General features: G+C 36.9%; 1 protein-coding gene across 1 annotated transcript in view; it reads right to left on the reverse strand.

Moving 5' to 3' along the window:
* LOC140157844 (agrin-like) overlaps positions 1–24,784 on the reverse strand; it is a 338,313-nt gene that overhangs the window by 56,288 nt on the left and 257,241 nt on the right. Inside the window, 2 exon segments of the mRNA XM_072181092.1 lie at positions 10,255–10,476; positions 17,912–18,136. Of these exon segments, the coding sequence (XP_072037193.1) occupies positions 10,255–10,476; positions 17,912–18,136 (447 nt within the window).

The following is a 24,784-nucleotide window of genomic DNA, read 5'->3' on the forward strand; positions in this document are numbered from 1 at the left end:
TTTGAACATTGATTGATGTGTAGCTTTCATTCAGGTGATTCAGGGTTTATTTTTACTAGCGATTTCCTTCAAATTTCAGGTAAACGTGTTGCCAAACATGTTTTATTTTGTACATAAACTTGACTTAGGATGTCCTATAACAAAATAGCAATAAGAAGTCTGCTAACCCATTTTTATAATGTGTTGGTTGGACATAATAAATATAATCAGCAAATAGTTTAGATCATAAAAATCCAAAGTTTCTATTATTTATGCAAAATTTCTGTCACTCTGTAAAAGTGTAGACCTCAAATCTTTAAATTTTAAATTGACAAATTGCCAGTATATTTCTATTGCAAGGGAATAAGTAGCATACAATTCCAGATCCAGTACAAAATATTGTTCAAACACAATATAGTGTGGAGGGTCATATTAAGTCATCGATGCTGAAGTTTCTCAAAATACTGTTAATATATACTAGTATGTCAAATTTCAACCTTTTTCCCTTATGCTGAAGCAAACATGTAGTGCCATTTCAAAACTTTTTGTGCACAGCTTTAAATAAGTAACATTATGAACATAACCCAATTTTTGGCAAGTAAAATTGTTGATTTCTTCTCCAATGGACTTTTCCAGTTGAAATCCATACCCCCTATGGAAGATATAACCTTAATCTTCCACACAGGGAGTGTGAATATCAAATGGGGTTACCTGGATGGGTGACTCCATTTGAAATCTACACCTGGCCCTGTGTGGGAGATTAAGGTCATGTCTTCCATAGGGGGTGTAAGTATTTCAACTGGAATAGCCAAAACTAGGGCACCATCTAATCCCATAGTAACGATAGTCCTCAAGAGAAACTCCTATGAGAAACTTAATCATCCAAGTTGATTAAAATACAATTTGGTATGAATTCAGAACAAAATTTGTCACAAAAAATTGGAAGAATCTTTTTTTTTCTACTCCTTGTTATAATATAATAAGCACATCCATATAAGGACACAGAGATGAATGGTTCATTTTGAGTAAGTGCAATCAAACATACTTATGACGGTGAGGCTACAAAAAATAAATTCTTGGGTTCTTGTTTGGAGGATTTTTATGAATTGATGAGGGAGGGAGGTGTTTTTCCCCTTCAATGTCAAATTAGCATTGTTAGTAGTTTTTGGTCTTTTCCAACAGTGCTTGAGGAAAACGAGGACGCCCTTCTTTTTTCTTTTTTTCTTCTTTATTTAATGCAAGATTCTGAAGGATAAACCTCATAGAGTACCACAAAAAGACTTGTAATTGATCCTTGTTCTCTAGTATTTGTATAAAGATTTCCTAAAGCAATCCAAAATCATATTTTTGTTGTTGAAAAATCTATTTTATAAAAACCATTAAAAAAGAACTATCATAGAAATTGAGGCAGTATGGGACGAGAACCAGAAATTAATTTTATACGGCCTAATATGGTAACAAAATGACTTCTATGACAATCCTAGAAATGAATTACTTTTTTACCAATTTGTCACATCCATTGATTATTTGAGTGACAGGATGTTCCAGAAACATGGTGAACCTTTCACATTTACACCTATATCTGCCTGTTCCTATCAAGACTGATGTGCACCTTGGTTTACCTGTATAGAGGTTTAGGGTGACTTGATGTATCAACTATTTGTAACATTTACAGTACTATCTACAATAAGAGAGGGGGTCAGAGGGCTCTAAAAATCCAGATCAAACAACTGATCTTGATCTGGATCAAATATTTTTTAACCGCTCAAATCGGATCTTACTACACCATTTTGATCTGAAATGGATCAAATTTGAGCACAAGTCTGGACCAAATTGATCTGGAATGGGATAAGCGTATTATCAATCCTGAACCAAATCTAATTTGATCCGGGCTTTCTATGAGTGCAGATCTGCATTAATATGTGATGCGATCAAGCAAAATCAGTCTGAACTCGGATGTATTGATTTTGAGATATAGCCAAACAAAGAAAAAAAATTCCTTTTGTTTCATCTTGTTTTGGAAACTCGGTAATTGCTCATATCTTTGGAACTGGTTGTTCGATTTCAATGGGGTTTTCTGCAAAATCCAGCAAAATCTCACATGCCTGTCTACTATAGAAGTCTCACTCTACACTAATCGTTTATTTCTGCAATGCACATTAATGCAGCCCTGCTATCTCATGAAGATAGCAAATAGTTTCTTGCTTGAGTATTCTACAATGTGAGAGGACTCCGAAAAATATGGGAGATTGCACTCATCACATCTCATCTGGATAGACCTTTCTTTAACACCTGGCTAAAAAAAAAAGAATCACTTATACCTAGACCTGCTATCTCATGAAGAAAGCAAATAGTTTCTTACTTGAGTATACTACCATGTGAGAGCACTCAGAAAAGTTGGGAAATAACATTCATCACATCTCATCTGGTTAGACCTTTCTTTAACACCTGGCTAAAAAATCACTACCTAGACCTGCTGTCTCATGAAGATAGCGAATAGTTTCTTGCTTGAGTATTCTACCATGTGAGAGCACTCCGAAAAGTTGGGAGATTACACTCATCGCATCTGATCTGGAGATCTATAGACATTTCTTTAACACCTCGCTAAAAATCAAGAATCACTACCTGTGTCACACCATGTTCGCAATTAATTAACTACTTTCATTTTTCACTCGCTGGGTTATTATTTATGAATGAATGTGTATTGACTTTGTTGCTCAGTTGATGTTTCGCTTATGGCAGAATGATCGGATATACTCGGTAGTGTAATATTTGATGAATCGTCTAAAATATTCATATGTGCATTGACATTAGTCTACATGTATAGGCTCTGTAAACGCGTGTCAGTTTTTGCAAAATCTGTGTACATTCTACTTAATTCCACACATGGAGTTTCAATCTGAGAACTATGTTAACATTGATCATTGTCATGAATTATAAAAATTGCCAATGATAGCATAAGTCTTGCAGTTGAAAGTCAAGTGAGCTCTGCCATATGAATAAAATGTTTGTAATACTAGTAAATGAAACATAATCTCAAAATGGATAAAAAGTTCAAATACAAATAAAGAAATATATTTGCACTTTGTTATTTTCACGGCAGCTGCATTAAACATGAAGCGAAATTAAACATAGCGTGAAATTTCCACTTTTTACAGTCCCCATAGATGAACTTTTGTGTCCTTTGGATGACTGAATGAATACACAAGTATCAATGTATACGCAGTAGCCATAACACCATTTATATAAATAACTTTTTATCTCATCTGTGGTAGAATTATTTAGGTCATATTTATTTAATGTAACCAGGGTTTTCAAAATAATTGGCAGATAATCAAATTCATGTTGTTATGGCTAAGTTTGATAAGAACATACACTAAAATGTCCCGAAAATTTACCCAAGAGGGCATGCATGCACACCTATTATGCCATTGATCATGCACCCTCCTTTTGATTTTTGTCTACCCCTAACTCCATGAGAACTACCTGCCTATTGGTCAAAAAGATGTTTTCATTATCAATTGGACCAGTCACCAACATTGTTGGAATAATTTCACCACACAAAAAAATTGGGGTGAATTATTTGCAAAGCTCCATTCTGATTGGTCATTAAAATGAAGATATCATGTAATTGACCAATCAGAGGCAATGTTAGATCAGCAGGTAGTGCTCAGGGGGTTAAAGGAAATTTGCTAACATTCCATCAGGGGCCATTGTTTACAAATATGAGCTCCCTGTGGTTGATATGAAGATATTTCCCCGCCACCGAAATCAAGAATGTGTATGTCAAACAAAGGATCAGTCACAATATCACATACTTCACATGAGTTCAAAATTTATACATGTATGCAATGTGACAATTATGACCCACTAAAAATAGATGCATGGAGTTGCGGTGGCCTATATTATCATCCTAATGTTTACCACCACAGGAAAGCAAATGTTTTCTGTCACATTGTGATATTGGTATGTACTTGTTTGTACATCATCAATTAAGTTTTGCATCGCAACGTGACAACCCTGATCCACTAAGTCAAAGCATCTTGGTGATCTATTATCCATACAAAAGGTAAAGTAAAAGGTAAAGGAGACAATCCTGTATAAACAGTGATCGGAGTGCCCATCTCTCTTTCATTGGCGATTGGGCCAGACTCCTCCATGTAATGCTGCTATAGGGGATCGCTACACCTCCTCTACAGCGAGTCTGTTACCTTCCCAGCATTTAAGAATGCCGGTACCCATTTAAACACCTGGGTGGACAGGAGTAATCGGGATAAAGTGTCTTACTCAAGGGCACAACACGATGGCGCCGCCGGGGCTCGAACCCGCAACCTTTCGATTATGAGTCAGTGCCTGTTCCGCTAGGCCACCGTGCTCCCATTTTTTTTGGGATTTGTAATACAAATTACAAACAATTACAACTGAGGCAGTACAGATGGTACTTATAGACAACTTGACATGTGAAGTCATTGCCCTGCAGTGTACGTACGCATCGTAGTTTGCTCAGGGCACATGCATTTTAAATCGCCCAACACATTTCATATAGTAAAAGAAAGCCATTGAACAGTGTAGCGGTTCGTTCAAGCATATCAATAGACCAGTCCCTTGCCTTTGTTGATAAACAATGTTGTCAAGTGGTCTATAGTTATTTCAATCCTTTCTAATCATAGTAGGTTCTGGACCTTATACCACAGAAATGTAGAAGTTAAATCACATAAGAGAAAGCCTAAATCACAGGATGGACTGTGTCCTGGGTTCGATTCCACACTGACAACCAAGGTTTGGCATGCCATTCAAAAATTTGACCCTCCCTGGGGCACATAATTATTGTACATCCCCCTGATACATAGGGGGTCTTTGAGAACCATGTCCTGTATACCCACAATGCCTATGACATTTTAGGGGGATCAATTGATGTATAGCAATATAGCAGTATAGCACAGTGGTTAGAGTGTCCACCCAACAAGCGGAAGGTCTGGGGTTCAAGTCCTTGCACATGCAGTTTTTTCTCTGGTTTATTTATCTGTATATGCATGTTATGTTTCCATTGTAATTTCATGATAAATTGTGCTAGTGCGCGATGTGTGGTGCTTCCTTCCCCTGCGTATAGCAATATACTTATTATTTCTTGTAATTTCAGGCAATTATGATCCCTGGAAAGTCTTTGAGAATCTGCTCTTTCTCCGCTAGCTCCAGCAAAGTTTGAGCATACGCACTATGCAAATCTGATGTTCACTGACACTTACCCAAAGAATAAAGACAAACAAGCAAGCAAGCAAGCAAGCAAGCAGTCAGGCCATGTTACCAACCCCTACAGGGTTTATGAGGCTGGGGAGGAGTTATCCCATCAACACGTATAACGCCATCGGGGGCTTAGATACATGCGCAAGATAACATTATTAGCTGTGAAATGTCCCTTTTTCAAGCCAAGGTGCACATTTTGTGTTCAGGATATAGGTTTGTGTACTTTAATAAATCCTAATCTCAGAAATTTTTCTTTGTAAAAATCTGATTTAGGTTAGAGGAGAATGAGTTTAGATTTGACAAGATATATTTCCTACACATTGGCTGGTGTAATTTTATCAGTGCTACCAATGTTAATACATGTAGTATTATGCATATTTATGGTTGTATAACTTGCAAACCAACTTAGGGATGAAATCAAAATTCGACCTGCAGTTGACCGCCGGTTCTGCCCAGTTCCGTCCGGTTTCTATTGTTTATAATAACAGCAACCGGATGGAACCGGCAGTCACCCGCCAGTCGAGTTGTGATTTCATCCCTTAGACAGTCTGAGCTCACAGTAATGTGCTAAAACCAAACTCTGTTTACAAGAAGTAAAAAACTCAAATCATATGATGTATGAAAATATATAAAATCTGATCTAAGGCTGACAGATGTAATCAAATTAAAAATTTCAGTTGGAGCAATCCAAGTATCTAGTTATTTACCTGGTTGCAAATGTATAGATTTTCTAGGTTGATCAGATCCTCTTATAAATTAGCTTTTAACTAATTAGCATGGATCTAATGATCATGCTAATACCAACCATAAACATGATAGTATCTCTTTTTGATGATATCAGGAACTAAATTTTGATAATCTTGACCATGTTTCTGAGTTTTGCAGGAGCTGGTTACATTTTGGGGAAAATATTGCACTTGCACTGAATGTTTGATGCTTGTCAAATGCACCCACGACTGTGGGGCTGGCGCATTAGACGTAGGCCTATCAACATTTCAGTGCGAGTGCATTGATTTTTCCAAGTTCTTGAGCAGCAACTAGTTCACAGTTTTTGACCTATAATTCGCAATAGTAGGGGTGGGCACACAAGCACTTTTTTCTGCAAACTTACACAGGAACCAGTTTTTCTATGGCCAAATTGCATCAGGAAAAAGAATCTGTCAAAAATTTTTTCACCAAATGAAGTCTTAGGTCGGGTTTTGGCGAAAATTCAAAATGGCCGCCAAAATAGGTGTTTTTTCAAGATGTTGTCACTTTCTATATAGTTTTAGGCCAAATGCACTAAGTAATATATGTAATATGTAATAAAGCCTGAAGAAGGTACGCCCAGTACCGAAAATTTGCTGTACAACTGTTTCCCGTCTTCGTTTGTTTTATTTTAAGTAATATATGTTTATATAGGTTTTTGAGGCCGCTGATTCCAAATCTGCCATTAATATAATGACCATATGAATATCTAGATGGCTAAAATTCAAAATGGCCGCCAAAATAGGTGTTTTTTTAAGATTATGCCACTTTCTGTATAGTTTTAAGCCAAATGCACCAAGTAATATGGCTTTATATATGTTTTTGAGGCTGCTGATTCCAAATTTGCCATTAATATAATGGCCATATGAATATCTAGATGGCTAAAATTCAAAATGGCCGCCAAAATAGGTGTTTTTTTCAAGATGATGCTACTTTTTGCATAGTTTTAGGCCAAAAGCACCAAGTAATATGTCTTTCTATATGTTTTTGACGCCGCTGATTCCATATCTGCCATTAATATAATGGTCATATGAATATCTAGATCAAAATATGGCAAAAATTTAAAATGGCCGCCAAGATCACCTTTTTTTAAGAATTTGCTGACAGGGACCCATTTATATTGAGTAAATAAAAATGTCTTTTTAGGTGTTTTCATGTTGCAGACTATGAATCTCTACTCGATAATAATCAAATATGATCAATCATTGTGGCAATATCTGATAATATATTCATAATGGTACAAGAGGCACCATTATGACAAATGTACTGCACCAAGGTTTTTTAGTACGCACAACTGTATGTCAATTGTGTAAATTCAGGTTCACCATAGGAGCTCAAAAACAAACACGAAGCCACAATATCGCTAAAGTCTTGCTGGGTTAGCGGGTAAATCAGCCCTACAATGAGGAATGCAAGTTCAAGTCTATCGCTAATTTAAGAAATGTATGCTTGAATTGTGATCGGTAGAGTGATATTTCAGTGTCAAAGAGACAGTAGCCAATATTCGCAAATAATCAATGTCAACCAAATTGTGACAAGTGAACTAACAGAGGACTGGTTCAAGAAGAAAGTGTTGCTAATAGCCTGCAGATGCAGGATGCCTTGAATCCAATAAACAAGTTGGTATACCCTGACTTCAATATTTTGTCAGAGTTGAGCCTATACACTAGCAATTTGACTACAAGAAGCATGCCATTAAGTACTCCAAGCTCTGTTAAGCTTGGTACATGTAAATCAAATCCAGATAGATGGTCATGCCTACCAGATTATGAAGTCAGTCTGGATGATCTAGCAGGCATCATATTTCACACAGTAAACATTGTCTTTGGTCAGAATTTGGGAACAAGAAAATGTTGATTTTCCAAAACAGAGCTGATATTGCTTCCACTTCCAAACAACAGAGGTCAAATGGAGACCTAACACATGTATTTCCAAGTCGTTGAGCCATGAACCGCTACTTGGAGGACATTATCTCAATCTCCAACACTCGCTCGATAGAGCAGACAATGTTGTCACCGCAGAACTTAACGATACACAAAACCTGCTGGTCACAAGCTCAATGACATGATAGATGAGTGACCACATGGTCGATGGGTCTAGGCCTAGCGTAGCAAGAAATACAATGACCACTGGCTATCTCGAAAATTCAAGGCTTACATCTGCAGTCTCTTAGCAACACCTTCCTCTCTCTCTCTCTCTCTCTCTCTTTCTGATTCTCGCATTTTTCTCTAGCCCTTTCAGCCAATTCGGTTTTGGATGCTCCTTGTTTATTCTTTCGGATCCATGAGTTGGAAACAGTAGCATTGAATGCAGCTTTGTAAAAAGTATTCCCCGATGCAATTGTCCATGTAGATTTCGTCCTCTATAGTCATTCTTGACATCAAATTCTGCTTCTGTTTCTTTTAGTAGGTATCTGTTTTTGCATGTATGTCCTAAGTATTTTCGTTCATATCCCAATTGAATTGCCCGACTTTATCAAACCAATCTTCAGATTTTTGAGTAGAGATTTGAATTGCAATGGTCATAGTCAGCGAGGATTCCTTTGCCCAGAGATTATGCTGTCATCAGACACTCTTCTTGATCCAGTCCTCTGTCATTTCACTTGCCTCAATTTGGCACCATTTGCTTATATTGTTCATTGTCCTTTTTAGCCCTTGGACACTGAAATAGCATTCTACCGATCACAACGGATCCATTTCTTAGATTAGCGAAAGACTTAACCATGCATTCCTGAATTGCCCGGTGATCCAGCAACACTTTAGCGATATTATGGCTTCATATTTGCTTTTCCGCTGTTATATGGTGCTCTGCTATGAAGCTGAAATGACACAAATGACACCATATACAGTCATGCCTACCAATAATATAAAAAACAAATGCCTTGGTGCGGTACATTTAACATAATGGTGCCTCATGTACCATTATAAAATGTATTATCTGAGGTGATTATTGCCACTATTAATCATATCGCTTAATAGAGTAGAGATTCATAGTCTGTGAAGTGAAAACACCTAAAAAGACCCGTTACTCAATATATCAATATAAATGGCTCACTGTCCGCAGAAAGTCTTTTTTTTAAAAGGTGATTTTGGCGGCCATTTTGAATTTTTACCATTATCTAACCTAAATATTCATTTGGCCATTATAGAAATGGTAGATTTGGAATTAGCAGCCTCAAAACATATAGGAAGACATATTACTTGGTGCTTTTGGCCTAAACCTATACAAAAAGTGGCAAAATCTTGACAAAACACCTATTTTGGCGGCCATTTTGAATTTTAGCCATCTAGATATTCATATGGCCATTATATTAATGGCAGATATGGAATCAGCGGCCTCAAAAACATATAGAAAGACATATTACTTGGTGCTTTTGGCCTAAAACTATACTAATAGTGGTAAAATCCCTAAAAAACACCTATTTTGGCGGCCATTTTGAATTTTCGCCAAAACCCGACCTAAGACTTCATCTGGTGAATTTTTTTTGACAGATTCTTTTTCCTGATGAAATTTGGCCATAGAAAAACTGCTTCCTGAAAATTTTTTGGGTCAGTGCCCACCCCTAGAGATACATGCCTCTGCCCTCTGGTGTGAAAAGCAAGACATCCCTTTGTAAAATGTTCATCATGATGTTGTGTTTCTGTTTTTTTCCATAGTGATGAATACCAGTTTACTATAAACTATTCCTTTGTATCAAGCCAGATGAGGAGGGCAATATTATCACCTTTTTTGCAGTGCAAAGCCATATGCCTTAATATTACTGCTCATGTTCAGCACTGAATATAGGGGTGGTTTATAATAATCTAATTTGGTATATGTCACTTCAAAAAATTCACAATGACACCCAAGCAAACACAAAAACAAAAGGGAGTAAAAAGAACATTTAAATTTCAGGTTTACAACTAGCCCTGTTCGCAAACTGTGACGCCCCTCAAATAGCATTAAGGAAACGAACTGGTAGCCCTTCTTTTGGCTGCTCAGAGAGCACTAAGTCAGTGTTATGCCTGGTTATGTAAAGGTAATGGACTGTTTAATAACATTTCCTAAACATTTTTAAACGTTGCCATATGTTGAAGTGTTGATAAAAGATAATTTTGAATGTCAGCAAAGAGATATTTTACAATATACATTTTGCCAACATTTTTTTAAATGCTTCAAAACATTTTTTTAATAACCTGACATTTTAAGTTATTCAAACATTTTAAAAACATGCTGAAGATATTTTGTGTTTGCTGGGATGCAAGTTGCCCATTTCCAGAGGTTTCCAACCCCTGTGTAACTTACGTGCTCCTGGGTCACATTCTCCAAGTTTATAAACCGCCAGATCCACACCACGTATGCATGCCGCCCTCTGCATTGCGCAGTCATTGTCGTACACATTACCATCCGATGCACAGACGGGAGAATAATCTTCGTTATCGCAGGTCGAGTGACAGGCAGCGGTGGCTTTTCGTTGGAAGTCTAATTTGCATATGGCTCCATCAAATTCTACAGTTTCACACGGATCTGTAATGGATTACAATTGACAAAAAAAAAAAAAGTTTGATGAGATTTATTGCAAATATAAATGTTTTTTAAACAAAAATATAACTTACAAGGGTAACAGTCTTCAAAAGAAAAATTTCATTAGAAATTTAATGTTGCATTTTTATAAATATAGCTCTTTGATTACAAATGATTGTTAGTATTTTGTTTGATTGCTTATTCCTGACCATGTAAAACTTTAGAGTGGTTGGTAATTTTATTTGCTAGAACAGCTCTTTTCAGAGCCACCATCTCTCTGGTATATAAAAGACTATAGTCTTGTATAGTTTTTTATTTGTATTTTTAAGATGCACCTTCAAACGAGATGGTGGCTTTGAAAAGAGCTGTTCTAGCATGTGGCCCTTTCTTACTTAAGATTCAGTGGCTCTGAAAAGAGCCATTCAAACAGACTGAGCATTAAAGGTTGGTGGCTCTGAAAAGAGTCCTTTATAGTAGGCACCCCTTTTCTACTGATTTAGTGGCTCAGAAAATGTGGTGACTTGCACTGATCTCTTATTACTACCCACTACATGGGTGGATAGTCTTGAAATTCTACCAACCAACAAAGTTATTCACCAGTGGGTGGGCAATGGGCATGTGTTATGCTACAATCTAAATCTTCCTTTAACATCTATAAAATACACGAGTAGTGGAATCAGGTTCACATAGGCCATAATAATATGTACACAACATTACCTAGCATCATCATCAATACTTTGAATAAGAGGGAGGGAAACCTCCGTATATGCATCAAGTAAAAGCACATCTCTAGCGAAGGAATGCTAGTGATGATGACATGGAGGACTATGTAGGACATAGCCGTTGGCAGATATAAACACACTACGACATAAGTTACAGGAAACTCTATACATATACACATAGGGGCCGTTTGGAAGGTTGGAAATCTTATTTTTATCATGTGATGCGGTAAACACTACAGATTTTTGCTGCTTGTTTTGGTCAAATTTGCTTCACATGAATTTTTAATATGCAGAATGAAATAAGCCCATTCTGTCACTGAATACTTCTCTTAAATTTCTCAAGTAATTTCTGTGCCCAATATTTATTCCTAGAGAAAGCCCTCCCCCCTTCACCTCTAACATGAGAAATCTGAGGCACATAATTGTATATGGACCTTAAACAGGAAGTTGTTTGTTTGCTTGTGCGTTGCTTTCTGTAAGCTTTTGCTTATTTACTTCAAAAGCCTATATTCGCCATCAGCGGTTTTATGAGAGTGACTGACAGAAATGTTTGCTTGTTCCACTGAACTTAAGGCATTCTTTTGATATGAACATTTTAATATATCTGTCTTGAGTTACTTTTGAAATTATTTCACTTCAAGAGCCATTCTAACACTTTTGTGAAAATGACAAATCATTTGTACATGCATCATTCTGTCCAAAGGCATTCACACTTGACCAGTAAATTCCAGAGGTTTACATGGAAGGCTAACATTTTGCATATGGGTGAAAAAGAGCTCCTGAACTTAATTGTGTAAATTGGTACAGATAATCCTAACAGATGCTTACTAGAAAGCATAATGGCAGATCATCTGTCAATTGTTACATTTCCCATTATTTCACACCAGGAGCCATTAGGACTCCATTCACTTATTGCAGTTGATAAATCATCTGTGCTTATGCAGCCGTCAAAGGGAATCTTGACCCTACCCTCCTCAAGACTTCACCATGTCATTGGTGAAAATGCGTCTAATCTTTAACGTACTGGACAAAACCATAGGGTGAATCTTGACCCAATGAGTTTTCAGATGCTGTGAATCTTCAACCAAATATATGATTGTAAAAGTGAATCTTTGACTAATCTTGACCCCCGTGTGGATTGTTATAATGCTTTTACATAGAACCAGCATTCACAGATCAGGTGAATCTTGACCTAATAATTTTTTTCTTGTGGTGAATCTTGAACTAATATTTTTGGACAGAAGGTGAATCTTTGCCTAAAAATTATTTTTGAAGGGTGAATCAAGGTGAACCCCTTGAGGAGGGTAGGTTCAAGACTCACTTTGACGGCTGCATTAATAATTCTGTCCAAACTTGACCATAGTATAATTCCTAACCCCATGGCAGGAGGTTAGTGAAGGAAACATGGAAGACTGACAATTGGTATATGGGTCAAAAAGAGCTCATGAACTTTGTAAATAGGTGCATATATACCAACAAATTCATGCCAGAAAGCTACATCCCACATGTCTGGAAGTATTTTATTTCACTTTTCAAGATCTATCCATTCTCTGAAATTGGGAATTATATCTTAAAGTACTTTGATATGCAAGAAACATGTCCTGAACTGTGTGTGGGGGGGGGGGCAATAATTTTGGTGGCTCTGGAAAAGTACCATAGCCCCCCCCCCCTCCCATAACTTGGGCCAGGCCCCCTCAATATTCAAAATCTTCCAGAGAATCTGATGTCCAGAATTAGAGCCTACTTAATTTGTTTTAATACCGGGTCATTCCATACGTAAACATGCTTTAGTTCTGATAGGACCAATGGTGTATAATTCCTTCTGGTTTGGAATACAACTCAGGTTTTGAAATTGAGATTACATGACAGAAATGAACACAAATTATATTCAAGTGTTTATTTTTTTCCCTTTCATAACCTGTAATTTCCCATAAATTCCCTTAAAATTTGATCCACTTTTACTTCTGTTCATAAGTTCACATCAACCATTACCACCACTGCAAGCTTACAGGCAAAAACAAAAAGTTTTATTGTTTGCTTTTATTGTTTCATTTCAAACAAAAAATATTGTCTGGATTCTGTCAAAGAATACCACAATATTTACCTACATCAATCATGCATTAGCAACAATTATGTACCTCACTTAACAACAAAACAGCGGCCTCAAAGGGACCTATTTGCAATCAAATCTTGCAACGTTTTGTTCTTTTGATTTTTATTCAAAATTGGTTTCCCGTTACAGATCAAACATCTGGCGTTTGGAAAGGGAGGAGTATTTTGAACAGTTTTACCCAACCAGAGTGGTTTATAGTGGGTTATAATAAGGTGGAAATTTTATAATCAAGTTTCTTCAATGTTTGGAAAATAAAATAAGATGGATTCCTCCTTTGGGCAACCTCCCATTGAAATTGAATCTTATAGCATATTGTGATTTGAATGCATTTGATACATTTCAAAAGGTATAATTTCAAAAAAATTAAAGCCAAAGTTGGGAAAGGATTAAAAAGCATTTTATTTTAGAGCCTTTCTTTGAAAATTTGAGAACAAGAATGAAATTTCAACATTCCTGTACACAAAGAATATTAGTTATTAGGTGAAGCGGAGGTATGGTACGGGAAATTATCGTGCGCGAAGTGTCATACTGGGTGAAGCCAAAGGCTGAACCCAGTATGACACTGAGCGCATATAATTTCCCCTGCACTATCCGACGCTGAACCTAATAACTAATTTATCATACCACTACAGGCTGAGTCAAAAAGAAGTAAACTCATGTTTGAGGGGCTGTAACTCGAGATCTGCAAAGACTCTGCTAAAAATAAAAATACCACTGGAAAGAGCAAATGCTACAAATCTAAATAAAAAAAGAATTGTTGCAATTGCTCACAGCAAACTAAAGTTATACTCATTTGAATACAACTACCCATTTTTGTAGCTGCACACGGCTGATTGATTTTCATCCATTTCAATTTCGACGAATCAGCAAAGTACTAACAGGATTTATTGTTGAAAAGACAACTTTTGCTTTTAATTAATATTCAACAAAGTGCATGACGGTACTATAGTTTGTAGGGATACCAATTCAAGTCTTTACGAACGATCCGGCAGAAGCTTGATTGGGGAATTTTGGGTAAAGGATTGAGCTGATCTTTGGTCTTGCTGTAACGCATGTCTAACTCTAGCAATGTTCACTTGTGATCTAGCAGTTCGTGATCTGCCTGAAGCTTCCGGCTGTCTGTTCCTTAGTGTCCCATGCACATTGAGCTTGTTCACATTCTTATATACTGCTCCCTTACATGTTTGCTGTAGGAAATTGGAGACGAAAAAAACACACGCTGAACTTCAGTGGAACCAATAGTTTCATGATACTTCGTCGACAGAAACGTGCGCTCCCGTGCGGTAAATTGTGGTGCCATGTTGTCATTTGGCCCGTTTTATTATAATGTAGTGCAATGGGGGTAAAATTCATATTGAAAAGAGCCCTTTAATATGTAGGAATTATTGATCGAAACCACACCTGCCACAGAACTTTATTTGCATTTGAATATCAATCAATATAATCAATATAATAGGTAGGCCCCTGCTTGGGAAGTGAAACCGTGTGCAGCTACAAAAATGGGTGGTTGTATTCAAATGAGTATAACTTGAGTTTGCTGTGAGCAATTGCAACAATTCTTTTTTTTATTTAGACGTGTGAAATTTGCTCTTTCCAGTGGTATTTTTATTTTTAGCAGATTTCTTACAGATCTCGAGTTACAGCCCCTCAAACATGCGTTTACTTCTTTTTGACTCAGCCTGTAAGTCATTCTAAATATTAAAATAATTACGTTTTTAAACATTTTAATTGCTGCTAAATAGGAAACACATTACAAGAAATTACAAAAAAGTAGATGACTGTTCCGCGTTTTACAGATTTCGTGCATTTTACGCGCCCGGTTTACGCGAATCGCCTTTATACGCGTACCTCGCCAGATATCTGGCAGATCGGGTTTGCGAAATACGCTCTCACTGACTAGATATAAAGCGTAAAATACGCACTCACTGACTAGATACGAAAATATATCAGGTCAGCGGTGTTCTTTGATGTTTCCCTTAGTGGTATGATAAAGGTAAATGTTTTGTGAGGATGAAATATTAAAATTGTAAAACACAATTAGTATGTGACGCACTACCTCAAGGAGTACAGAATTGGTTCATCTCCATTGAGGAGCTGATCCTGGCTGTGATGATTTATGTAGGATGGTAGGGGTGAGCTTCTTGGCTGCAAGTCTTTGAATCATGTCAAACAGTTTATGGAATGTCTTGACACCATCCCGATCTGTGCCCTTCTGAAAAGTTCTTGTATGCTGGTCACAACACGCTCCGGGAACATGCTCAAGTGACCAACTTACCTAAGCTATACCTAAATCTGATGATTGCAAGCATTGCTATAGCTTTACCCTGTGCCATTCTGGAAAGCTTTGGTATATTGGTCACAACACGCTCAAGGAACACACTCAATTGACCAACATATCGAAGTTATACCTAAACTTACGAATGCAAGCATAGTCATCTACTTCCAGTTTGGTCACAAATAGGTGTTGCACTTGACGGTAATGTATTAATAGACCAGCATATAGACAAATAATATAGAAGACGACAAGGTCTGCCGAATTGCACAAACCACAAACCTGACGCCCCAAAAGCGAGTCAACAAGGACTGAAATGTATTTTGGTAACCATGACATCCCTTTGTTTACTTATCATTATTTACTCATCACCCACCATGATCATGATGGTGGATTCATTTTAAAAATACAGAGCTATATCCAGGCCCATGTACACGCAGGATTTCATTTGCAGGGTGCTGATTTTGAAAAAGTGGACTTTTTTTCCAAGGGGGTGGGGGCAATTTGTGAAAAGTGAACTTTCTTCCCAAAATTTGGACCTTTTTTGTCCAAAAAAGCATAAAAAACCTGATTTTTTGCACGCTATGCTGGCAAATTCAAGTAAATTTTGGGACTTTTGTATACTTTTTCAAATTGGGGCCGCACCCCCCCATGCATACGGGCCTGGCTATATCTAAATAATATAATAAATAAAATCTATTCTGTTAATTATTTTTTATTAAAATGTTGCATTTTTTTTAAATTTAAAAATCATTTTAAAATTTGCCTTTAAAATTGTCAAAAGGTTGATATAAATGTTCAATACTCCTGTTGAGTACACTTGAAAACTGTGCCAAAAAGGTTTCAGATTCCTCCTATGGACCATATATTGGGCTCTTTAAGTTGAAATACATACACCCCCTATGGATGACACAATGACCTTGATCTTCCACAATGGTGAATTTAAAAATGGGGTTACCTGAATGGGTGACTCCATTTGAAATCTACACCCCTTGTGTGGAAGATTTAAGGTCATGTCTTCCACAGGGGGTGTATGGACTTAAACTGGAATATCCCAAATTCTGTACTTACATAGCTGTGTAAACAGTCATCTGTACAACTGCCTCAAACTTATTTATGGAGGCATTATGGAATTTGTTCACAAATAGTTAAAAACTCGTACATTTTGGGAAAATTTCGAAAAAATATGGGATCAGGTTAGGTATAGGCACATCCGATTTCTGCAAAAGAGGTTTTAAGTTTTCTGTTGAACAGATGATAATTCCATAGCTGTGCAAGCACTCAGTTATTATTGCAACTGCTTCAAATTTGTTTATGAAAGAATTACAGAATTCGGTAATGTCAGATATGACTTTAATATTAGGAGTTTCACCCTTAGGAAGTTGAGGAGGGGGTTTACTGAATATTTATTTACTTCTCCTAATATAAGTCACAGTTTAATATAGAAAACTTGAGCTATTGCCAACTTGTATTCCTGTGCAAAGTTAATCAAACTCTAGCATCTCTTTGAAATAAGTGACTTATATCTGATTCCCTATCAGGCATATATCACTCAGTCTTAGGCAAATGGCAATGATGGAAGATAACAATGAGTATAGATAGCACAATAAGATTGGCCTCATCATTAAATTATCTTAAATGTACAGCCCCTTTCAGTTTGCATTACCGGTGCACCCCTGATTGGCTATTTTAAAGCGCTATTTACAATGTCATTGGACTGCCCATCATACAAAATCCGAGAGATATCTGTACTTTCGGCCCTCTGTCTTGGAGCAACTTTATGATCATGGCCCTAACCCATCTAAAAATCCAAACTCTGATGTGGATGTTGATCTCAACATCAAAAACTCTCAACAAGAAGGGCCTAACCCTATAACCCTAATCCAAATCCTAAAACCCAACCCTTGTTCTATTCTCTTGCGGTGGGCCCTTTACTGGTAACATGCATAATGTGCCATCATTTCATCCTGTCCATCATATTGACATTGTTAGAATATGACTTGAAATTATACCAAAACACATGAAAAGAAAATCTATCAAAAGCTACATAAGTGTGTCAATTTCTGAGTAGGCGCTAGTACACACCCATGAATTCCTTTAGGCCATATCAATGATAAATACCGCTTAAATTTCACAATCTTTAACATACTCCGAGATCATTAGGTCATATCATTTTTCTCCCAAAATGTCAATTCTCTATGATTTATACAGGGACTACTATAGTGTATGAGTTATGAAACATTCTTCTCTCAGGTTAAATTTTCAAAACAGGGGAGGAGTGGTTAGCTGTATCCTTTTATTATTTTATTGATTATATATATGTACACTTACCGCATTTTCCATAATAAATAATATCTACAGTCCGTCTTTCTAAACAACTTGCTCTCCGTAATTCACAGTCATTCATATAATCAACTCCGTCACTTCCGCATAATGGCTCCATCGGTGACTCTTCGCAGTCTTGCGGACACACACATTTTGCCATAGTCCTATCCGGCGTCAGCATGCATTCTGCGCCGAAACTGCAATCTTTTGTGTCGCATGGATTGCTGGAGTCTGAATAAAGTAGACACAGAGTGGTTAACATATTGGTAATAAGGGCCATTGTGATCAAGGTTTGGATGATATCATAGATATCATATATAGGAAATAATGTAGAAATTGTTAGTTCAGGAACTGGGTTCGAATCTCGTCTGCAATCAAAAAGAAATGTCGCATCAAAAGTGATCCTGGAACAAAATCTTTCTTGATGTACAAACAATATATAATGATTCTGGTACACTTGGTTCAACTAGAGTATATTGAGAAGTCTCTAGTTCAACTCCATGCTAAAAGATCCTTGGTAACTATATCCATTCAAAATATCCACACAGTGTAATCTGAAAACAAATTCAAACCAAAATGTATTCCACAGCAAGCTGACATGTAAACAAAAGTATTCCACAAGTTGTTGGAAAGTATTCCACAAATTAAGTATTTCCTGTGAGTACAAAGGTTGGGGGTTCGGATCCCTGCAGACTTCAGACAGCGAAATGTATATTACCACAAAGCTCAGCTTGTCACTTAAAACGTTATCACTTTTCAAAATGAAACACAATTTATCTCCCACTACCACTTGTTTCCATACAATCACAGTTGACACAAGTTCAAGTTCGTCTCCATAAAATGTTGATTAAATAAAGCGACATTAAAATGGTTTTCCCATCTGATGTTCAAATTGATATTATGTTATCGATATCACATTAATTGAAGAGACGCTCCCGATTAGGTCAGGGAGCCAATGCATGTCCGCTTGATAAGACGCTTGAGTACTATTCCATATGTACATGTACTAGCAATATATCAATATATCAATATCCCGTCTCCATCCAACTTGAGATTTCGCTTGTGATATTAGTGATGGAACACAAACTCAACCATTGAATGCCAAAATAATAATGTCTAAACACGCCACTATTTTGGTAACTTCACACAAACAAACATAAATACATAGCAAGGTTTATTCAGCATGTGCAGTGATCCTAACTCACAATGGTGTTAAATAAAATAAGACGTCCACCGTTAGTCACTAGCGAGATATTTCCTTCCAAAGGCAACAAATTCGATCAGGTGTACTGTACTCTCAAGTATTAAAATAAAGTCAGAGTCGAGTTGGAGCAAAAATTTTATTTAGGAGGCCTCTCTACTCATCAGTAGACAAGCATGCTTAGCATATGTGATGCTGTCATCAATTCTCATCGAGCAGTCGGGTAACTGGAAGCACTACACCGCATCTGTACAATCTATATCCACCATCAGCAATGTTTTCAGTCTGTTCATATTTATATACACAGGCTGTATTTCCCCTCTTCCTTCTCGTACTTCTAAAATCCAATACCTTGAAATATCTCGATGCTCAGTTTTAAGATAAAATGTAGTGAAGTGAGCCAAACATGAAATTCAAGTATGCAGGAGGGTTCGTGCAACCTTGCTGGAGAACATCGTCATGATTTGTCAGTCATTCAAAACTACTCAGCCAATGCTTGACATTGTGTGCATTTGCCAGGATGTAAAACAGGGCACACAATAAGTCAAATCAAACAAAATTAGTGTCACTCAAATGTTGCAACAGTTTCTCGCTTTCTTTGTAACCTCGATATTTCCGCTTCGTGATCACGCAGTGCTCTTGCTGCTATTATAGATTCAGAGAAAAACCATGCCAAATTGTCAAATCTTGAAAGTAGAACTACCGGAACCAAAATTGGTGTCACTCAAAACTTGCAACAGTTAATTTCTTTTCTCACTTCTCCCTGAACCTCAATGGCTCAGCTGAGTGACAATGAGTTTCACTGCCCTCACTGCTACAAAAGATTAAGTAGCACACCAAATTGTTAACTCCAGATAGAGGAAGAACCTGATCCTTCTGGAACGCTGTCAAAAAGTTGCTGGTCCCTCTAGTTGTTAAATTTTTTCCCAATTGACTTTCTGATTAATCCACTTGAGACTTATCCACTGGTATCACACCTCAGCATACTCCTCTTTACTTCTGCTAGTCTCAAGTTGGTATCAAACGTAAACTTCACCCACATACCAAGCTACATAAAGGGGGAAATATTTTATCAAAAGTGCGGCATGAAATATCGCCAAACAATGCACACAATTGGCCCAATAATAGGGATAGCTTGGAGGAAGTGTGAAAAAACACTATCCACTATCAGATGACAGAACACACTCAGAATAGTGAGACCTGCACTTGTGATGTTACCATGGCAACCAAACTTTCTTCTCTTTGAAGATATTTTAGTGGGGCTACTTGTAAAAGAGAAATAAAGTGAGAAAAAAGGGTCCAATTTCATAGGGGAGGAGAAGTGCCATTTATTAAGTGAACATGTTTGACAAGTATTGTTAAGTTTGACAAAATAGTGAAGTTTTCCCATGCCAAATTTACAAAACTTTTTCCATTCACACTTTTCCAAATATGGTGTATTTTAAGAAACTTCATTTTTATGCCAGCTTTTTCAATATTTGAAAAAGGTTTTCATGGGTAAGAAATTTCACAGGTTGAAATCGCTTTCTTTTGAGCCTAATGAAAGGGGCATGACCCAATAGACAGCCTCATCCCCCATTTTACCCCTTGAAATGCAGATTTTATAATAGTATCAGGTGAAAGCCTCACCCATTACAAATTTTTAGATATTTGCCCTTCCCCAAATTTATTTCCTCCAAAGTTTTTAATGGTGTCGCCACATGGGGCGTGAGTGATTGTCCTGACCCTCAATAACTTGAGTCGCTTTCCAAAAAGGGTTGGTTACTTCTGCACTATGCATTCACTATGCCTGCGAGCGTCAATGTCGATCAGAGAATGTAAAATGTCTCTATGAGCTCATGTTTGAGAGACATACACCATTCTTCCAGATAAAATGTGTATAAAGACCTGGGGTTGCCGAGTTAAATTTGTTTATATGGCGGGCACTAACAAGTTCCATTGGTGGTTATTATTACAGCTTTTGTGGGTCACAAGGGTCTTTTTTCCCCCAGTTTAAATTGTTCACCTGAACTACCTGAACATAAACCTAAACACATTCTCAAAACACCTGAAAGGTGAGAACATTATAGCAGTTTATTGTCACACAAAATATTTCTTGAATTTGATGGCATCAGAACATGTTGACAATTTCTGAAGATAAGTATTGATTTTGGTCAGAGCATGGCTGGCAAAAGCTTATAATATAAATCTGCCTCATTTTCTTTAAAGAATAACTTTGAAAGTGAAAGAAAATGTATGGAGGTACTTGTGACTCATGGTCATGTTGACGCCAATTCAAAGCAGTGCAGATACACATGTACTTCTGGATGTATAAAGTTGGGAACCAAAAATTACTTAATAGTTTCAAAGATGGAAGAAGCTGATTACAGGCAAAGTAGTCTGGGGAAAATAGTACTAAAACCCCCTCTTTAACCTTTTGCCTCCTTCTTTGCTGCCAAATAAAGAAACATAAGATTTTAAAGTACCCTACATTTTAAAAAGTTGTTAAAGCTGTTTGCTGACCTTAGATCACAAATAGTTCCCTACAAAACATAATCATCTTATTTTGGTTCAGTTTCTGAAATAAGCAAGTTTGTTTTGTAACAAAAGACACCTGCATTCAGAGGGCAAAATTCTTAATCCGAGTAAACCAATATTGTCTCTCTCCTCCAGATATGTATATTGGCAAAGGTTGAACACCTCCGAGATGTTACCGTAAACTTCCCCATTTCACAAGATCAAAGGCATCTACCTCCTAATATTTGGACACACAGCCTACCAAAGGACTATACAAGAGTTTTGCTGCCTGCAACAAGCAGATTAAAAAGAGAAAGGGACTATTTTATTTTCTTTCGCCAAAAGCAACCAAAATAGTTACAAAATTGCTTTGATTAGTCGTAAGTGGCTTATAGAGAACTTTGGGAATGGCGCAAGGCCACCTGTTTAGTGTAAAGAAGTTGGTTTTAACCTGAACCAAAACAAAGTCAAATTCATTCATCCGCCTTTGTAGCCTCTGGTGATATAGGGTCCATTGAGTAAAATGGACAAGTTGTTTCATACAATAATCTGGCACCACTTTACCGGTTACACTGATGTGGGTTGACCTTTCTGATATTTCTCTTAAATTTTGATCCCCAAAATTGCAACATGGATTGATGAGTTGAGTAAAGAGTTTTCATTTTTGCAATTTTTTCTGTGATGTCAAGGAACTCATCTTTTCCATCAGGGCATATGGATATAGGACACTTTTGATTCCCACCTCCCAAAAATGTTTAATTCCTAGATCTACTTGTCTTTGATGATCTACAGCTGCAGTAACTATCTCCAGGCCCATAGCTAGGAATTATTTAGGGCAGGGGGGCATCGGGGGCATATCGTGCTTGCGTGATACAAGAGGTGTCCGAGTGGAGATGTGTCCCTCAGAAGTTGATTATTTTTCCCAAATTGACTAGTTTGTGCAGCGAGGTAAGACTTTTTGGGGGGAGGTTTGGGATGGGGACATTCTCCACCTTTGCCCCCACTGGCTCCAGCTATACGCCTGGCTATCACAAACCTTCAAACCCAATGTTTGCAACACATGGTCATATTGTCACTACAATCTTACAGATTGCAAGATATGACAATATAATGAGTCCCATTCCCATGATCATTTCCATTCTAAGAGCAGACATGTGGTTCCAACACGGCCCCATAATTCCTAGTCTAGACTAGACAATCAGCAGTGTTACTATGAATGTTCTTCTCCATCAATTTATTGTTCAATCTGATTGGGTCCCTTTTGTCCCTTCAAGTTCTTGCAGCAAATATTACTATGCAGTGGAATAGTATCACATGGTATATGTGGAACAGGACTACCCCTACTTTGATCCAAGTGATGTAAAAATTCCATTGAAAATTGACAAATAATGGCTGGCAAGGGCAAACGACCCCTCTTTTTTAATAAGCCTCCATCTGATTGGTGCTATATGTCCATCTGATTGGTGCTATATGTCCATCTGATTGGTCCCGTACGGCAACTCCACACGGAGGCAAGAGTCATATCAATGTGTACTTCCAGTTGATCCGCATCAAGTACAGCAACTATCTACATGGGTACTTGTATCCACCAAGCCTTGAAATAAGCAGGTGCCAGGAGCAACTTTGCCCTCATAAAGCCATCAATTGCTCCTGGTCTTTGTAAAATTCACATGAACAAGGAGCAATTTTCTGGAAAAAATTGCTCTTGATTCCAGTTTTGCACTTGATGCAGTAGTCATGGTAGTGCTGGTATGCTGTATTATATATGCAGAAAAATATTTACTATTTGAAAATTGCACCCGATTCTTCAGATATTGCTCCTGGTTCTTGTATAATCCCAGTGAACCAGGATTTTCAAAAACAAATTGCTCCTGGTTCCAGTCTGCTTATTTCAAGGCTTGGGACTTGCATCTCGGAAATGATCGCGGAGTGAACGTTTAACTTGTAAGAATATTATAATGAATTACAGCATTGTGGGTATTGTTGGGCACTCATGTTACGATGTCAAGTGAGAAGAGGAGGCTAGGTTAATTAAATGTACAAAGTAAATAATTATTCATAATAATTGAAATATTGTTAAACAATCAAAAGTATTTGAAAATACATGTGACATAATCACTCAGTAGCAATGGCAGTCAGTCACCCGAATCATATGTTGGTGAGAAGAGGAGGCTAGGTTAATTAAATGTACAAAGTAAATAATTATTCATAATAATTGAAATATTGTTAAACAATCAAAAGTATTTGAAAATACATGTGACATAATCACTACGTAGCAATGGCAGTCAGTCACCCGAATCATATGTTAGTGAGATGAGAAGGCTATGTTAATTAAATGTACAAAGTAAATAATAATTCATAATAATTGAAATATTGTTAAACAATCAAAAGTATTTGAAAATACATGTGACATAATCACTATGTAGCAATGGCAGTAAGTCACCCGAATCATATGTTAGCAACAAGAGGAGGCTAGGTTAATTAAATGTACAAAGTAAATAATAATTCATAATAATTGAAATATTGTTAAACAATCAAAAGTATTTGAAAATACATGTGACATAATCACTATGTAGCAATGGCAGTAAGTCACCCGAATCATATGTTAGCAACAAGAGGGGGCTAGGTTAATTAAATGCACAAAGTAAATAATAATTCATAATAATTGAAATATTGTTAAACAATCAAAAGTATTTGACATAATCACTATGTACAGCAACATCAACAGTCAGCAGTCACCGGATTCATGTCAGTGAGAAGAGGAAGCTAGGTTAATTAAATGTACAAAGTAAATAATAATTCATAATAATTGAAACATTGTTAATAATAATGTCTTATCAATGAAACATTTACAGTGTAAACATCATTAATTCAAATGAATACAGAAGGTACTGAACATGGATAAAATATTGGCTGTTGTCTAGAGTTGCTAAAACACCCTTTAGAGTAAACTCAAAATTATAGAGGGCCTCATTCACATTTTTTTACAGATGAAAAGAGTTTCTGTTTCACAGTGTAGGACACTACACTACTACAGAAAGCTACAGTGGAAAGAATCAGCATACCATATTTCCTCGAATAGTCGTCCCCCAGGGTGTTGCATTTTCCAAAACGAGGGCGTTTATTAGAGGTAATTTTTAGAACGATAACTCCCATTAAAATCGTTAAAATTAAAAACTCAT

This window comes from Amphiura filiformis, chromosome 7, assembly GCF_039555335.1.
Source record: "Amphiura filiformis chromosome 7, Afil_fr2py, whole genome shotgun sequence".
NCBI classification, from domain to species: Eukaryota; Metazoa; Echinodermata; class Ophiuroidea; order Amphilepidida; family Amphiuridae; genus Amphiura; species Amphiura filiformis.